Source organism: Lynx rufus, unplaced genomic scaffold (assembly GCF_022079265.1).
Source record: "Lynx rufus isolate CCGP_SWC_20201006 ecotype Redwood Valley unplaced genomic scaffold, mLynRuf1.p SCAF_6, whole genome shotgun sequence".
Taxonomy (NCBI): domain Eukaryota; kingdom Metazoa; phylum Chordata; class Mammalia; order Carnivora; family Felidae; genus Lynx; species Lynx rufus.
This window is the reverse complement of record NW_025814878.1, coordinates 111522586-111540174: the sequence shown is the minus strand read 5'-3', so window position 1 is coordinate 111540174 and position 17589 is coordinate 111522586. Positions and strand designations below refer to the sequence as shown.

Below are 17589 nucleotides of genomic sequence, written 5' to 3'. Positions count from 1 at the left end.
TCAGCTCAGGTCCTGATCTTAGGGTTCGTGGGTCCGAGCCCCACATCTGGCTCTGAGCTGACAGCTGGGAGCCTGCTGAGAGCCTGATTCGGATTCTGTGTCTCCCTCTCTCTCTGGAGCTCCCCCCTCTCCCCCCCCCCCCACACACACTCTGTCTCTCTCTCTCTCAAAAATAACAACATTTTTTTAAAGAGTAGTTCTTATCTTTTAGGAATACAAAAAATATTTATGAAATTATATAAGGCCTAGTTTTGCTTCAAAATGATGGAAAACAAAATTGACTAAGAGTTGATATCATTGTTGCAGCTGAAGGATTGGGGTCATTCAGGTTCACTAGAACCTCACCGACGAAGTGCCGTCCAGAGAGCCCCGGAGCGGGTTAGAAATGCAGAATCTTGGCTCCACCCCAGATCAACTGAATCAGAAACTGTATTTTAATAAAATAAAATCCCCAGGGGATTCGTGAGCACGTTCAAATGTGAGAAGCACTGGGCTATTCTACTTTCGTGCATTTTTGAAACTTTCCACAATCAAAAAGTTGTGGGGTGTGGTTTTGCTTTTCCAAAATTGTCTTCACCAGCCCCAGGCAGATCTTCCTGCCGAGTCCCGGGCTGGAAGGACCTAGGGGACCCTGTGGTGTCCCGCTCCGCCCTACGCGGGACGCCCTGGGGTCCACCAGGCCGCCAGCGCCGCCCCTGCACCGCCCCCCGCCGCCCCTGCAGGGCAGCGCACCTGCCGCCCCGGCTGGGTCTCCCGCCGCGTCCCCACACCGCCTGGGCCGTCGGGCAGGCCCGGGCGTGGCCTTGCACCGCGCACCTGGGCGAGCCGGCACCCCGCCCTCGCGCGGGGGAGGAGCTGGCGGCGGGGCGGGCCGGGCCGTGACCGCGAGCGGGGGCCGGGTGCCGGGAGCCCGGCGGGCCGCGAACCCAGGCGCCGCGCCGGGGCCACCGAGATTGGGTGCCCGGGATGAGCTTCACCCGGAAAAAGGGCTTCTACAAGCAGGACGTCAACAAGACCGCCTGGGAGCTGCCCAAGACCTACGTGTCGCCGACGCACGTAGGCAGCGGGGCCTATGGCGCCGTGTGGTGAGAGCCCCCGGGCCTGCGCGCCGCAGGGGGGCGCGGGGGGCGCGGGGCGTCGGACCGGACACGTGATGGGCGCATAGGCACGGGGACGCAGGTGGAGCCTCCCGGACAAGCCGGGCCAGTGCATCCCTTCCCAGACCCGCCTTGGGGGTCCCCTCCGCCGCTGGGCCCTCGGGGCCGCTCGCCCAACCACCTTGAGCGAGGACCCCAAGGCCCAGAGTCCCTGCGGGCTTGGAAGGCCCTCGCAGGGGCTCTTCCTGAGCCCAGCGCTTGGAGCTGGGAGGAGGCGACTGGGCAGCGGAGTATGAGCAAGAAGCCTCAGGCTGGCAGAGGCTGGCAGAGGCTGGCCTGAGGCCACTACAGGCGCCATCTCACTTTTCTCACTTTGCGGGGTCTCTGTGGATTGAATTAGGACTGGGTCTGGTTCTCCAGGACTTGAACCTTATAGGGGACCCCGGAGTTCATCCAGGTGAATTCCTGATGTTACAAGTGGGCACACTGAGGCCCAAAGAGGGAGAAGTGACTTGCCAAGTTGCAAAGAGTGAGCTTCCCTCCAGGTTTTGGATCCTGTTGGCATTAACTTGTGTATCGCCAGGCTCCGTGCACCCCTGTCAGTTACTGCCGGTCCCCTCTGACACCTCTGACCTGTCACTGTACCTGAGGCTGCTCCCCCATGTCCCCGGGGGGGGGGGCGGGCTCCATGCCTCCCAGCCTAGCCCCCTGGCCAGGAGGGATTTTTTTGGGGGGGGGGTGGATGGCCTGGACTCCCACCAGTGACCTGGGAGGTTCCACCCGGGATGTGGAGTGGGGGCTGCTGGGCAGGAAAGCCACAGCCCCCTCACCTGTCTGTGCCCTACAGCTCCGCCATCGACAAGCGGTCAGGGGAGAAGGTGGCCATCAAGAAGCTGAGCCGGCCCTTCCAGTCGGAGATCTTTGCCAAGCGGGCCTACCGAGAGCTGCGCCTGCTGAAGCACATGCAGCATGAGAATGTAGGGCTGGGCCTGGGGGCTGCTCCGGAGAAGGGGAGGGGGAGCCAGGGAGGCGTCCTGACCAGGTCCCTCCCTGTGTGTGGGGCGGGGGGGAGGGCGCCGGCCTGAGGGGTGCAGGGAGCTCAGGACAGGGCCAGGAGAAGGGGACTCTCCTCCCTGCCCCTCCCACTCTTGTTCCTCACCTCATTAAAGCGAGGCGCCAGGACCTGCCCTGCCTACTTCCCAGGAAGGGTGAAAAGGGTAGTTTTGGCAGTGGAGCAAAAGGAGCTTTGCGAGGTGCAAACATACTGTTGCATGGGCACAGAGGCGCTTTGTCATTTGTTCTGAGGTCTCAGAGCTGTGGTGCCCTCCATCCTGATTAATGTATTTGCACACGTGGCCCTGATAATAACAACAATAACCACAGACAGTTGAGCACCTACTGTGTGCCAAGTGCTCTTCTCGGAGCTTTGCAGAAGCTGACTTGTTAATCCTCACCGTATTACAAGAGTTAAGTGCTATTACTCCCAGGTACAGAAGAGGAAACTGAGGCACAGAAAGACTAAGAGGTCATATGGTTAGTCAGTGGCAGAGCTGGGATTTGAACCTAGGCTCTGGGGCCTCAGTGCAGAATTATGAGAGCATCTTGTCTGACAGAAGCAGCTGGGAAAGCTAGTCACCCAGCTCTGGGCCTAGCAACTGGGCTTTGGAACAGGATACCTAGGTTGGAGGGTGAACATTTCAAATAATGATTTCAAAACATTGGGCATGTTTTAAGCCCCGTTGCTCTTCAGCCAGCCCCTCCCCATGGCCCCCAGCCATGGGTGATCTTGCCCCTGGATTCCTCTTCTGCCCTTTTTACTGCTTCTGAGAAGGCCAGGAGCCTGCCTCCTGCTGGAGACGGTGTATTAGGAAAGGGCTGGTGGTCATAGGCATGGCTAGGGCCCCAGGGCTGGGGGGAGAGAGGGCTGTGGCGGCTGCCCAGCCTCACTGACAACCTTCTCCCCAGGTCATCGGGCTCCTGGATGTCTTCACCCCAGCCTCCTCCCTGCGCGGCTTCCATGACTTGTGAGTTGGGCTGCACTGGGTTCCGGGGCATCTGCAGGCCTTACTTGCCCCTCGGGAGCAAGCTGGGGGAGAGTCCAGATTTCTCTCTTCTGGGTAGGGGGCTTCCTGTCCTGTTAGTCCCTTTGGGCCCTCACTAGATCCAGCCAAGGGTGGAGAGAAAGGCAGGCAGGAAGAGGTGGGAGGGGCTTAGCGGGGTCCTTGACTGACACAGAGCTGTCTGCTTGTCGGCTTCGCTTACTACCCGCTTTAATACAACCAAGACCTCATTGCCAGTCCTCACAGGATCTGCACTGGCTTACCTCGCCATTCTGTGGGGTCCCAGGTGTGGGTCTGGGCATGGAGCGAGGAGCGGGAAGGCTTGGCTGCCTCTGGCTGACGGGGTGTTTGACAGTCACATAAAACCAGAAAATTTAGACGAGTGCCTGGTCTAAAACGTAGGAATCTTTAGGAAGATGGAGTCTTTCTTTTTTTCCCAATCTTTCTTTCTTTTTTTTAAGTTTACTTATTTATTTTTGAGAGAGAGAGAGAGAGAGAGAGCAAAAGCAGGAGGAGGGGCAGAGAGAGGAGAGAGAGAATCCCAAGCAGGCTTCATGCTGTCCTTGTAGAGCCCCACGCGGGGCTCAAACTCACGAACTGTGGGATCATGACCTAAGCCGAAATCTAGAGTCATATAGATGCTCAACTGACTGGGCCACCCAGGCTCCCTGAACTGACCCTATTTCAAATGCAGCTGAAGGTCTTTTTGTTAGGATGCTTTTGTTTTAAATTTAATGCAGTGATTCCGAATGGAGTTTTTTTTCCTATAAAGCCAGCTGCTGGGCTTAACGTGGGGAATTTAAAGTGGACCAGCCCCCCAGGAAGGGTGGGGGTGTAGTCTCTAAATGAATACTCACAGTAGTGTGGTCGGTGCTCTATGTATGGTCAAGTGCTGGGGACTGTATGCTGCCTCAGGGGGCTTCACAGAGGAAGCTTGAACTCAACCCCAAAGGGTGAGTAGATGTTTGCCTGCAGTAAAGGTGCTAAAAGCATCCTGGGCAGAAGGAACTGCATGGACAAAGGCCATGGTGCATGAAAGAGACTGGACCGTTGGGGCGATATTGATAAGTTCACTGTGGCTAGTGAAGGCCAGTGGCTGGTTTGGTCAAGGGCAGAGTCCACACTTGATCCCACAGGCAGCCTCAAGTCCAGGGAGGATTTGAACATTGGGGTGATGTGGTCAGATAAGATTTTGGGGTGCACTGTGGCGGGAGAGAGAGCCTGGAGAGTAGTGTCCCAGACCCAGACCTTGATCTAAATAAGGCAGAGGTGATGGGATGCCAAAGAGCAGACCTGAGACCTGTCAAAAGGCCCTATCTGTTGGGACGCAGTGGCTGGGAGAGGGGGGTGTAGGTCAAGATGCCAGGCTCCTGCTTGAAATACAAAGTGGAGGAAGAACAGACGTTGGGAGAAAGAACGAACTCCATTTTGGACACTACTTTTGAGGAGCCTCTGAACGTTCCAGTGTTTAATCAGCAGTTGCAAACACATCTGGAGCCCAGGAAGGTCTGGGCTAGGGTAGAACATGGTATAATACTGTTGATTAAGAGATCAACAGAGAATCTTGAGGAGGTGTCAGACTGCAAGAGGTCCAATAGGAAGAAAGGGAGCCACAGGTGTGTGTGTGGGGAGGGGGGCGGTCATTGGTGATCTTGATCTGAGCCGCTTCGGAGGAGCAGAAGCAGACACCAGATTGTTAAGGGATTGGAAGTTAAGGCAGTGGGTCAAGAGGTGTGGACCACTCTTTCTAGAAGTTTGGCTGGGGAGGGAAGGAAGGAGAAAGGGTAGTTATTTGAAGAACCAAGTCAAGGGAAGGTGGTTCTAGCATGGTGAGACTTCAAGTTTGTCACCAGAGAAGAAAGAACCAGGGTCCATGTAGAGGTGAAAGACAACACTGGGGAGGGGACTGTGCATGAAGCAGGGTCCCCCATGGGGGAGGGCAGATGATCAGGTAAAAGAAAGTTTCAGAAAATCACAGGCTCATAGAGATGGCCTTCATCACATCCTTTTTTTTTTTTTAATATTCCTTTTTAAAAATTGTTTTTAAGTTTATTTATTTATTTTGAGAGAGAGAGAGAGAGCAAGATGGGGAGGAGCAGAGGAAGAGAATCCCAAGCAGGCTCCGTGCTGTCAGCGCAGAACCCGATGCAGGGCTCGATCTCACAAATCGGGAGATCGTGACCTGAGTAGAAATCAAGAGTCGGATGCTTAACTGACTGAGCCACCCAGGCACCCCTTTGATATTCCTTTTTAAATCACATTTTGTTCTGGACGTTGCTGTTACTACCTTGAGCAACAGCTATATTTTGCTGACCTTGACCTGTTTTGCAATCCCACAGGAAGGTACAATGGCTCAGCTACTCCTTCTTCCTTCTTCTGCCCTTCTATAATAATAAAAATAAAATGTTTTATTATTTCCTTCTTGGAAGGGCACACATCCTTGGTTGTTTGTGGAGTTCTCCCAGCTGGGCATGACCCTCTGGGGGAAAAAGTATTTGAACAGAAGCAGAGGGGAACTCTGGCAGATGTTTCTAAGTCACAGCTGTGGCTTTCTGTGGGGCGTGGAGGGGGGCAAGGCGAGGGCACCTTTGAAGAGAGGGAACACAGCTCCATTTGGTTTTCCTGAGCACGCTCCAGCTAGAATGCTTGCCCTGAGCTCTGCCAGCTGGGTGGCCACCGTGGCCAGGCTGGGGGCCAGAAGCCAGGAGGCCCGTGTGGAGGTCCGGCTGGCTATGGCGGGGGCTGGTTCTTGCACACGGAGGCCACCTCTAAGGCCTGGGCTCTGCCCCAGCTCCTTTGCACCTCCTGTGATCTCAGGCCTGGGGCTGGGCGGGACCGGGGACTGTCAAGAAGCTCTCGTGCCTTGCAGCTACCTGGTGATGCCCTTCATGCAGACAGACCTGCAGAAGATCATGGGGATGGAGTTCAGTGAGGACAAGATCCAGTACCTGGTGTATCAGATGCTCAAGGGTCTTAAGGTGCGTGGGGGCCCGGACCCCGCGAGGGGGGCGCCTTGGTGTTGACACCTGAGGTTTGGAGAACACCAGGACTTGGGGGCTGGGAGAGCACCCTGTGACAGGGAAGAGGAGGTTTGGAGCCAGCCTGAACCACCTGGTGTGGAAGCCGGGTTCTGGACTCACCCTTCGCACTCTCTCCCTCTCTCTCACACAGTACATCCACTCAGCTGGGGTCGTCCACAGGGTGAGTGCTCTCTCTGCTCCGGTGCTCAGAGGCCCCTCCACCCTCCGCACCGTGGAAGGATTCTCCACAGCCGGGGAGGAGGAAAGGAGTGGGGAGGCGAGAGTCCTCTGGAACCTGGCGTGTGGATTTTTCCCCCCCAGCCTTGGCCCAGGAAGGCCTGCTCAGAAGAACGTTGTGTTCTGGGGAACTTTCTGGGTGCTGCAAACGAAGCAAGCCTTGAGCTGTTTCAGGCTCCAGGAATCAGGAGTATCTTAGAGCTGGATGGGCCCAGGAGGACACCTGGTGCAGCCGTCATTTTACACACGAGAAGACCGACACCCAGAGAGGGGCGGGGGCAGGCTCCCATCTCTGCCTCTTGGCCCAGTGCTTCCTCTCTCCTCTCATCTAGGACCTGAAGCCGGGCAACCTGGCCGTAAACGAGGACTGTGAGCTGAAGGTGAGTGGGCGTGGGCTGGGGCGGGTTGGGGTGGGCCCCTCTCCCCTGGGAGCCCCCAAAAGCTGCTCCAGGACTGTCTGCAGCAACTCTTTGTCCCTCTGTCCCGCGAGTCATAGATCTTGGATTTTGGGCTGGCCCGGCACGCAGATGCTGAGATGACCGGCTATGTGGTGACCCGCTGGTACCGGGCCCCTGAGGTGATCCTCAGCTGGATGCACTACAACCAGACTGGTCAGTGGCCAGCTGCTCGGGGGTGGCAGGGGCTGGGGATCTTCTCTGGAAGCTTCTCCAGGGCCGTTGTAGTTCCTTTGGGTTGACTGACTGCCGGGTCCTGGTCAGCTGGTCCAGGTGATGCTTCCTCCCTCCCTCTGCAGTGGACATCTGGTCTGTGGGCTGTATCATGGCAGAGATGCTGACCGGGAAAACTCTGTTCAAGGGGAAAGATTGTATCCTTTGCTGGAAAAGCCCACCTCCATCCAGGGATTCATTCCTTCAACAGACACTTTATTACTTTAATCCCTCTTTTTTTGTTGTTATTGCAGAAGTGGTACCTGCTCACTCTAGAACAACTGTATTATTTTATTTTAAATGCTTATTTATTTATTTTTGAGAGAGAGAGAGCAGGGGAGGGGCAGAGAGGGAGACAGAGGGAGAGAGAGAGAGAGAGAGAGAGAGAGAGAATCCCAAGCAGGCTTTGCACTGAGAGTGCAGAGCCTGATGCAGGGCTTGAGCTCATGAACCACAAGATCATGACCTGAGCTGAAATCAAAAGTCAAATGCTTAACTGACTGAGCCACCCGGGTGCCCTCCGACTCTAGAACAATTTTAAAATGCAGGTAAGGGAATTGATGAAAAGCACCACCTGTCATTCCGGCACCATGTAGAAAATACATCATGCTTTGGCATCACACACACTAATTGAGTCCCTGTGTGCTGTGCAGGAGGAGAATATGTGGAGTCTGCACTGCCGAACTCAGTGTGCGGCAGGGGGGATGGTGATGAAGAAAGGGATGAAGGTGGCTGGGCGGGACGGGAGCTGGAAAGGGGTCGTATCCAGGAACATTTGTGGCGAAGGACTCTTAACCCAGCCTGGTGGGTGGGAAGCCTTCCAGAGACCTGTGTCCTCTCCGGAAGGAAGGCACGTCTGGAGCCTGGCTCGTTGCCACGGGGCCTGGGTGGGAGTGACGGAAGGGCGGCGGGAAGGGCAGCCTCAGATCTACCAGCAGAGAGTGAGGCAGAGCCTTAACCCACTGCCAAGACCTGGACCAGCTGTCCCAGATCCTGAAAGTGACCGGGGTGCCGGGTGCAGAGTTTGTGCAGAAGTTGAATGACAAAGCAGTGAGTGGCAAATGGGTCTAGACTGGCCTCGGCTGTGCACTTGGCTAACCAGGGGTCACGTGGGCTGTGGGCCTTTGGGAAGGAGGGCTCCCCCGTTGCCTCCTTCTTGCCCTGGCAGATGCTCTTGCCTTCATCCCACTTTGGGCTTTGGCCTGAGCCTTTAGCCCGGTTCCGGGGCGTTTCTGGGGTCCCCCCTGCTCTGTACCCCAAGTCCTGAGCCCGAGGGGCTGACAGATGGAGATTACTCAGTGCTTCTCTGTCTTCCAGGCCAAATCCTACATCCAGTCCCTGCCACAGAGCCCCAAGAAGGATTTCTCTCAGCTCTTCCCACGGGCCAGCCCCCAGGGTGAGTCTTGGGCCCTGCCTTCCACGGGTCTCTGACGGGCCTCTGACGTCTGTCCCAGCGGGCGGGCTCTCCCAGGCCTGGGATGTGAGATGAGTGTTCTGTCGCTGCAGCCACAGACCTGCTAGAGAAGATGTTGGAGCTGGACGTGGACAAGCGTCTGACGGCCTCGCAGGCCCTCGCCCACCCCTTCTTTGAACCCTTCCGAGACCCAGAGGAGGAGACAGAGGCCCCGCAGCCATTTGATGACTCCTTAGAACATGAGAAACTCACAGTGGATGAATGGAAGCGTAAGAGCTGGGGGCCTCGGGTTCGTCCGCTCTCTGCCTGCAGCCTCTCTCTCCTTTGCCTCCACGGTTTCCATGCGTGGCCTCTGGCGGCCCCACCGCTCTCCTGGATCACTATCAACACCTCCTTCTCTCTGAGCAGATATTGTCTCCTGTGTGCATTTCTTACTCCCTGAGCTGACTTCTGCTCCACGTTACATCCGGGGAGGGGGCCTCTCTTTTGCTCTGGGTACCCGCCCCCCCCCCCCCCCACCTCACACCTCGGGCCACCCTGTGTTTCTCAGAGCACATCTACAAGGAGATTGTGAACTTCAGCCCCATTGCCCGGAAGGACTCACGGCGCCGGTGTGGCATGAAGCTGCAGTGACCTGCCCAGCCTCACCCTTAGCTGAGCCCAGGGACCACCACCCGGCACCACCTGCCAGACACTGCCCCTGGGACCGATGTCTGTTTGTCACTACTACAGTTTCAGCTCTTCTTGGATTATAGCCTTCCAGGCGGAGGACACAGGGCCCTTGTCCTTGTGGTAGGAAACAGGCCTAGTACATGCAGAATTCAGGGATGTTGGCTGGGAGAAAACAGCTCTGATCACAACCAGCCACATTAAAATGCCAGTCTGGAGAGTCGCCTATGTGTGGGGGTCCTTCTTTCGGGCTGAGGGGTGGACTGAGCCAGGGCAGGGGGTCTGGGCAGTGAAGGCTTGTTCGTTTGCTAAGGCTGCTGTGACAAATCCCCACAAACCAGATGGCCTAAAACAGCAGGACTTTATGCCCTCACAGCTCTGCTCGCAGGAAGTCTGAAATCAAGGTGTCGGAGGAGCCATGTTCCCTCTGAAGATTCAGAGCAGAATCCTCCCTTGCTTCTCTTCAGCTGCTGGTGGCTTCTGGAACCGTTGGTGTTCCTTGGCTTGCAGTTACATCACTCCAGTCTCTGCCCCTGTCTTCACATGGCCTGTTGCCCTCCGCGTATCTGTCTGGCCTCGCCTGTTCTTATAAGAACACCAGTGATTGAATTTAGGGCTCACCCTAATCCTGTCTGATCTCATCTCGGTCCTTGCTAATTACATCTACCGGGACCCTGTTTTCAAATAAGGTCACATTCTGAGGTTCTGGATGGACATGGATTCAGGGAGGACACTACTGGACCCACTACCGATGGCCACGAGGGAGGGGCTCCTTCGTGGGCCCCGAGCTCTGTTGCCGAGCCAGACGTGTTTGGCTGCTAAATTAAGGGAGTTGCAGAGAGCTGCAGCTGGTGAGACATTACATGCAGGTTATTTTGGGTGAGTGATAAGCAATCAAGATACGAAACAATAGCAGGCTTGCTGACTGGGAGCTGCAGAAGGCAGAAACGGGCTTTTTCCGGGCTTTCTGGAAAACTGTTCCACTCCGGCCTCCTCTTGGGAATGATACATCTCTCCCGAGCTTTAACCTGACAGTGGATAGGATTTTTCTGTTTACATTTGAAGAGCTTTGGCAAGAACAAATTCCCACGCACAGGGAAGGAGCCAGGGGCCTGGCCTTGTTCCAGCCCTGGGGCCTGGGGTTAAATGCAGATTCCTGGGCCCTACCCCAGACACTCTGATTTAGCAGGTCTGAAGCTGAGACCTGAGAACATTTAATGAAGACCTCCCTGACCCATGCCCAGGGATTCTGATGGGCGCCAGACCTTATTTAGAAAGACATTTCGTTGGGTTCAGTACCATTTGTCAAGAGGCCTGCAACCGGGGACTTACATGGGCTTCACACACTCATTTACAGAAGTGAAGACTGAGGCCCAGGGCACTTTTAGGGGGGTGAAACTGTTCTGAGACTATAATGGTGGACACATCACATCATACATTAGTGAAAACCAGCAGAACTGAACACCACAGGGTGAACCCTCAAGTACACCATAGACTTTAGTTAATAATACTGTATCAGTATTGGTTCCTCACTTGTAACAAATGGACCACACTGATGCAACCTGTTAATAATAGGGTAACTGTGAGGCAGGGGCGGGAGGAGTGTTGGGGAGGGAGTATATAGAACTTTCTGTACTTTGGCATGAGTTTTCCGCAAACCTAAAATTGCTCTAAAGAAACCATGTCTACTTTTAAAAAAAGAAAAGAAAAAAGCTTGAGGTCCCAGGGAGATAGGGTCAGCCAGGGAGTAGGGGGGTCCGGATTTGAACCGAGCAGCCTTGACCACTGGGCCCAAGACACTTAACCCACACTTGGATTCAATGGTGGCTCAGCCTTCTGTACCTTCTAGCCTGTCTCTCTGAACTTCTCTGCCTATGTCCATGGATTCTGCTTCCTCTCCCACGGGGTGAACCTGCCGTCAAGGAGAGAGGGGCTGGCCATGTCCTGCCACAGCCCTCGCCTTGCTGGTTACTAAACTGCCCCAAGTCCCCTGAGTCAAAATCCCTCAGTTAAATCTTTCAGCCTTCTGAGACTCCTCACTGGTCCCAAGGACACAGTCCAGTCTCCTTGGCCTGGCATTCAAAGCCCCTTGCATCCTCCCGAACATCATGTACTCCTACTGCCTCCTATTTTCCTTCCCCCAGCGTGACTTGCCAGACCACCAGTCCTGGGATACACCACGGGGCTCACTCTGCACATGAACAGGTTAAAGGTTCTGACAAGTCCTGCAGTAAAGAGGTCTGCTCAACATTAACCCTGAACTTGCCAAATGTCCTTAACCACAAGACCCCATCTCCTGAGAGCCATCACACACACAGCCCCCATTTGCGCAGTGACGCCCAGGGCACAAGTCAGTCCCAGGACTGCTCCCCAGGTGGGCCTGGAGCTTCTTTCAGAGCCTCTGCCTAGGAGGTCCTTCACCCCCCTCCTCACTTAGGAAAATCCTCCTTAGCCTTCGAGACTCTGCCTCAGGCCGCTATCGAGAAGGAAGTTCTCCATCGACGGCCACACCACCCTGAACGCGCCGGATCTCATCTGATCTCGGAAGCTAAGCAGGGTCGGGCCTGGTTAGTACTTGGATGGGAGAAGAAGTTCTCCATAATCCTCCCTAAGAGAATCGGTGTTTTCCTCCCTCTGCCCCAGGCCCTCTGTGGGCGGTAGCTACAGTCTGTTACAGTCCGTGTGGTTCTGCCTCCCCTCCCCATAGCACACTGTGAGCCCTGCTTGGGACAGCTATCTGTGAATGGGCAGATGTCGTCCCAGGGTCCTGCCGATCGTGTCTCTGCCCCCACCAGACTGCATAGTGTCAAGGGCAGAGAACAAAGCAGGAAGCAGAAGCAGGTGGCCCTGGCCTGCATCTTAGAGTTGCTCCCCCGAAAATTTCTAGGCTTTCAAACTCCCAGGCCTTTGCCCATCATCCCAGTGTCTCTCCAGTCCCTCCCCATCCCAGAATTAAACTTCTGTGTGTCACTTCAGCCCCTTCCCTACAATCCTCTCAAACCCGGGAAGTTTCTCCAAAGGGAGGTGACAGTGCCGGGCAGTGGGAAGGGGTTCATGGATTCTGGCCTCGCCCATCGGGCACATGGCTGGAGGGACAGGAAACGAGTCGAATTATAGGATGGCTGGGGGATTGGGCTCAGCTACTCTCAGAATCGGCCTGCAGGACCTCTGACGAGTCTCTGTGTCCCTCCTGTTGGTGGACAAGGTTGGGATTTGCCTGCGATAGGCAGGGAAGCTTGAAATTTCCTGACAGAGATAGGGAAGCCAAACTCAGGGACTGGAGACAGTTCAGTAACAGCAGGCTGGATCTCCTCCTCTGTGAAAGGAAGGGTGTCCTTGTACAATGTGCAGCTCTTCTCCCAAGGCCATTGGGACCTACAGCCGGGGCCCGGCCACCGGTGTCACACCAGGCCAGGGCTTGCCTGGTGTGTTAGGGGTGGCGCTGTTCCCAGTGAGGGGCAGCTGATGGGAGGCTGGAACTGTCCCTGCCGGGAAGAGCCCGGTGGGTGAATGACCCAGTGCCTGAGGGGCTGCAGGCTTGTTTGAAAGGGGAAGGGATCAGCTTTCCCCTGGCACAGAGAGATAGCTTTGGTTCCCTACCAGGATGTGGGAAACTCACTTCTGAGGAGGGAGGAATGTCTTCCCACCTCTTTTCCCCACTCTAGGCTTTTGTGTCGTTAAATTCAGTTGAAACAATTCCCTAAGCACTAGTGCTGGGGTGCCCCCCTCCCTCTAATCCACAGTGAGCTCGGGGCTCTGTGATCCTCCCTAAATCCTCCTGTGATTTAAGGTAAGAAGCTAGTGACTTTCTCCCTTTTCACAACGGGCAGCAGAGACCCGACACCATTCAACCAAATCGAAGATCTCAGTGAGATGTCACCATGGAGGCCTCACCCCTGGTCCCCTACCCGGAGATTTCCTGGGAATTCTCATCTAATCCCTCCTGCAGATGTGGAACCTCTGCCCTCACTCTGGGCCAGGGACAACAAGGCACCTCTGGGTGGGGGGCTCCTAACCATTTTCTGTGCCTTGGATCCCTTCTCAAAACAATATTTTCATAAACATAAATTGAAATACACAGGATTACAGCAGAAGCCAGTTATGTTGAAATACAGTTGTGAAAACATTTAAATGTGTGATGTTGTAATTCATGGGTTTCTTTATTAACGCATTAAATAACAAGATCTAGCCGTGAGCCTGATAAACCACAAATCTGAAGTAGAAATGAGCATGAACGATGTTTCAAGATAACTGCAGCAACTGTAGAGGGGAATGAAAAGCTCTGTGCTTCCTATCGATGCTGCTCATATGACCTTAGTCTGCAGCCTCTGTTTAGAACCGAGGACATGGCAGCAAGTGGCAGGAAAATCGTAATATTTTTCAACCCAAGTTCACGGAGTCTGAATTACAGGGTGCAGTCTGTGATTGGTGGGCCCAGTGAAGAACCCTTGTTATAGAAACTAAAATGTGGCTTTTTAAAAAAACATTTTTAATGTTTATTTTTGAGACGGAGAGAGAGCATGAATGGGGGAGGGGCAGAAAGAGAGGGAGACAACAGAATCGGAAAGCAGGCTCCAGGCCGAGCTGTCAGCACAGAGTCCGATGCGCGGCTCAAACTCACGAACTGTGAGATCATGACCTGAGCCGAAGTCAGACGCGTAGCTGACTGAGCCACCCAGGCACCCCCAATGTGTATTTAGTTTTGAGGGAGAGAGAGAGAGAGAGAGAGGGCAGGGGAGGGGCAGAGAGAGAGGGAGACACAGAATGTGAAGCAGGCTCCAGACTCTGAGCTGTCAGCACAGAGCCCCATGTGGGGTTCGAACTCACGGACCGTGAGGTCCTGCCCTGAGCTGCAGCCAGATGCATAACCGACTGAGCCACCCAGCTACCCCTAAAATGTGACTTTACATATCCTCTGCTATTTCTTTTCTTTTCTTTTCTTTTTTTTTTTTTTTAGTGTTTATTTTTGAGAGAGAGAGAGAGAGAGAATGAGCAGGGGAGGGACAGAGAGAAGGGACAGGGATCTGAAGCAGGCTCTGTGCTGGCAGCAAAGAGTCTGATGTGGGGCTCAAACTCACAAACCAAACTGTAAGATCATGACCTAAGCCGAAGTCAGACACTTAACCCACTGAGCCACCCAGGCGCCCCAACCTCTGCTATTTCTTAACTGATCCCCCAGCCCCACCACCACCCGCACCCCCTCCCTCTCACCCCGTCCTCCGTCTTGTGTAATCACAGAGCTGGATTGGAAACTTTCACATCTGCACCTGGAAGCCTACAACACATATTACACCCCCCTCCCCATTTCCCTGTGTCTCCTAACCTCACAGTCCAGTAGGAAAGGTCTGGCTGGGGCGTTTTGCTCGGGAATTTGCCGAGGCCTCCATAACTAGTTTGCAAACTGCATGGAATTCTCCCATCCCAACTTTACCGCATTTCCTCTAAACAATTTTAGTGATGAAGACATTGGGTTCCAGAGTAGAGATGGGGCCCAGGCCTCCTACCTACCATATACTGTTCTTTCCACTGTGACAGTGGTGTGGTGATTTATTGAGAACTGCATTACTGTCCCTGTCCCCCCAACCACCACAGGCATGAAGACAGCCAAGCCTAGAGATGGGTTTGTGTTAACTGGCCGACAGAGGAAGCTGTGAGAAAGGCATTTATTTCTCTGTTATCCCCAAGGTCTCATCTTTGAGAATATTTTGCTAGGATTCTGGGAAGGGAACAGGTTGGGAGGTGAGTAGGTATGAGAAGTAGTGGGCCTGTTGGTCCCCATATTCTTTTGAGACTGTGACCAGCTCCTTGTCAACACCCTTGCAAAACTCAAGAGGAGGCTGCTGAGTATGCTTGGGAGCCCAGGGCTCCTAGTCTTGGCTGGAATTCCTTTGTGACAAGTGTGTCCTGTGGCATCAGAACCATGGACCCGAAAGAGCCCCGTGGACTGGGACAGGGGATTTCTGTGACAGACACAGTTGGTTTCCTATCCATCAGCCACCCTCCCTTCTTTCAAGAACCCACATTTTATTCAGGCTGCAACCTGCACAGAAACGTGGGCCTCTCCCCCAGCCCCAGATGGTGACCCATGATTGTTCTACACCAAAGGAGCTAATTCTCTCTGCTGCTTGTGGGCTTAGGACTCAGTTCTGCCCAAGAGGACTTAGGGGAAGTCTGGGAAGGAGATCTAGGTGGTGTGTACCTGCCATCTGCCCTGAAGATGGTTTTGTGAGCTCTGCAGCTCTGGCAGCCATTCTGTAACCACGAGGAAACAAGCCCAAGGCTAAAAAGTCCATACACTGAGGATGATAAAATGTAAGGATGCCAAGGTCCTGATTTCTTGGAGACATCAGGAAGCTGATGACACCACTCCAGGGACTGCCTGCCTCCAGGCTTCTTCTTATATGAAATACCTACATAAATCACTCAGAGAGATTCTCCTACGTGTAGGTCACACATTCTTAACTAGGTCACCATCACAGTGGTTTTAGGCACAGATGGATTATCAGAGACGTTTTCTTTGTGTCGTGGGGTCCAGAAGATCCCAGAACTTTTGTGTAATTCTGAGGAGGAGCCCAGCCCAATAGAACAGGGCCTTGGCTTTAGAAGCTCTAACTTCGTCCGGCCTCTTCTTTTTTAGCCCCCATCAGAAGAGCGGTGCCTCTTTCTATCCCCGTTCTTTCCCTGTGCACAACACTGGTTAAGTGTTGGGCTCTGGACGTGCGCTGCCTGCCATTAACCAGCCGTGTGATCTTGGGCGTCTGTTTCCATACCCCAAAAATGAAATTAATATAAGGAAAGCATTCAAGACAGTGTCTGACACATAAGAAGCGCTCACTGAGCATTAAGTGTGATTTTTTTCTACCACATCCTCTTTTCTCCTTGCTCACCCCATCTTCCTGACATCTTCCCTTCCTCCTTCTCAGAAGCAGCACTTCCGGGGTGCCTGGGTGACTCAGTCAGTTAAGCATCCAACTCTTGACTTGATCAAGCGATCAAGTGATCTCAGTTCAATGAGATTGAGCCCTGTGTCGAGCTCTGCTTGGGATTCTCTCTCTCCCTCTCTCTCTCTCCCCCTCCCCTGAGCATATGTGTGTGAGCACATGCAGGCACTCTCTCAAAGTAAATAAACTTAAAAAATAATAATAATAAAATCACAACACTATAATTAAAGAAAAAAAAAGAAAGAAACAGCATTTTTCTTCACTCACCTGGTCTCCACATCAAATCCTCCTTCAGTAGGTCCTCAAGAGACTACGTCCCGGTCACTCTTGGCTTATATTATGACTCTGGGGTCTGGGAGGCTGCATTGTGTGGAGGGCAGAACAGGGGCTTTGCAGACAAAAAGCCTTGGGGTTAAGAGAAAAAGAGTGGAATTTAAAGAACTGGCTCACTTGCCCGGGGAGCGGGTGGTGTTGGCAAGTTTGAAATCTGTAGGGCAGGCTGGCAAGCTAGAAATTCAGGCAGGAGTTTTATATTACACTCATGAGGCCGAATTCCCTTTTCTTCGGGAAACCTCGGCTTTTGCTCTGATGACCTTCAACTGCTTGGATGAGGTCCACCCACGTTATGGGAGGTAATCTGCTTTTATTCAAAGTCACTGGTTGTTGGGGAGCCTGGGTGGTGGCTCAGTCGGTTAAGCGTCTGACTTTGGTTCAGGACATGAGCCCATGGTTCAGGGGTTCAAGCCCCATATCGGGCTCTGTGCTGACAGCTCAGAGTCTGGAGCCTGCTTCACATTCTGTGTCTCCCTCTCTCTCTGCCCCTCCCCCGCTTGCACTCTGTCTCTCTGTCTCAAAAATAAACATTAAAAAAATTTTTAAGTCCACTGACTGTAAATGTTATTCATATTCAAAAATTCGTCGAAGCAGGAGTGCCTAGCTGGCTCAGTTGATGGAGTATGTGACTCTTGATCTCGGGGTTGTGTGTTCAAGCCCCACATTGGGTGTAGAGATTACTTAAAAAAACAAATAAATAAGTAAAAATTTAATAAAAAAAATAAAAATTCTTCACAGCGTCATCTAGACTTGTGTTTAACCAAATAACTGAGCACATCGCCTCGTGAAGTTGACCCATAAAATTAACCATCATACCAGGTGTGTGGGGCAGGATACTTCTCTGAGCCTTGTGTTTCTTTGTCTGAAATGGAGTAAGAGAAGAGCGCACCGTGCAGGACTGGTGAGAGGTGAGTGCATACAGAGTGCACAGTAAATGTTAGTCTTTTCCGCCGTTGTTATGGTTGTACCAGGAGGCACTCGAAACACATGCTGATGGCAGTCAGTGCTCTTGGGCTTCCAGGGAACAGAAGCCATGGCTGCTGCTCTCCGGCTTCCGGTTGAGTAGGTATCACACAGAACCGTGCAGGTGCACTGTTCCCATCTGACTCGTCACCCAACAGAGGGGTCCAGAACCTCTGGTGCGTGGGAA

At 53.6% G+C, this 17589-nt stretch overlaps 1 protein-coding gene across 4 annotated transcripts; it reads left to right on the top strand.

The window, feature by feature from the left end:
* The first annotated feature begins 890 nt into the window (after positions 1 to 890).
* Positions 891 to 9388, top strand: MAPK13 (mitogen-activated protein kinase 13). 4 transcript variants are annotated; one of them, XM_047101443.1, is made up of 12 exons: positions 891 to 1085; positions 1945 to 2074; positions 3063 to 3121; positions 6027 to 6135; positions 6329 to 6358; positions 6747 to 6794; positions 6911 to 7025; positions 7169 to 7240; positions 8053 to 8132; positions 8400 to 8478; positions 8589 to 8765; positions 9047 to 9388. In XM_047101443.1, exons 1-12 carry the CDS (start codon positions 967 to 969, stop codon positions 9127 to 9129), a joined length of 1101 nt encoding a protein of 366 aa, XP_046957399.1. In that variant the 5' UTR covers positions 891 to 966; the 3' UTR covers positions 9130 to 9388. The 4 variants fall into 4 exon arrangements, with proteins under 4 accessions (XP_046957399.1, XP_046957400.1, XP_046957397.1 ...); XM_047101444.1 differs by lacking the exon at positions 6329 to 6358; XM_047101441.1 differs by lacking the exons at positions 891 to 1085; positions 1945 to 2074; positions 3063 to 3121 and having other exon boundaries at positions 5346 to 6135.
* Positions 9389 to 17589: the final 8201 nt, after the last annotated feature.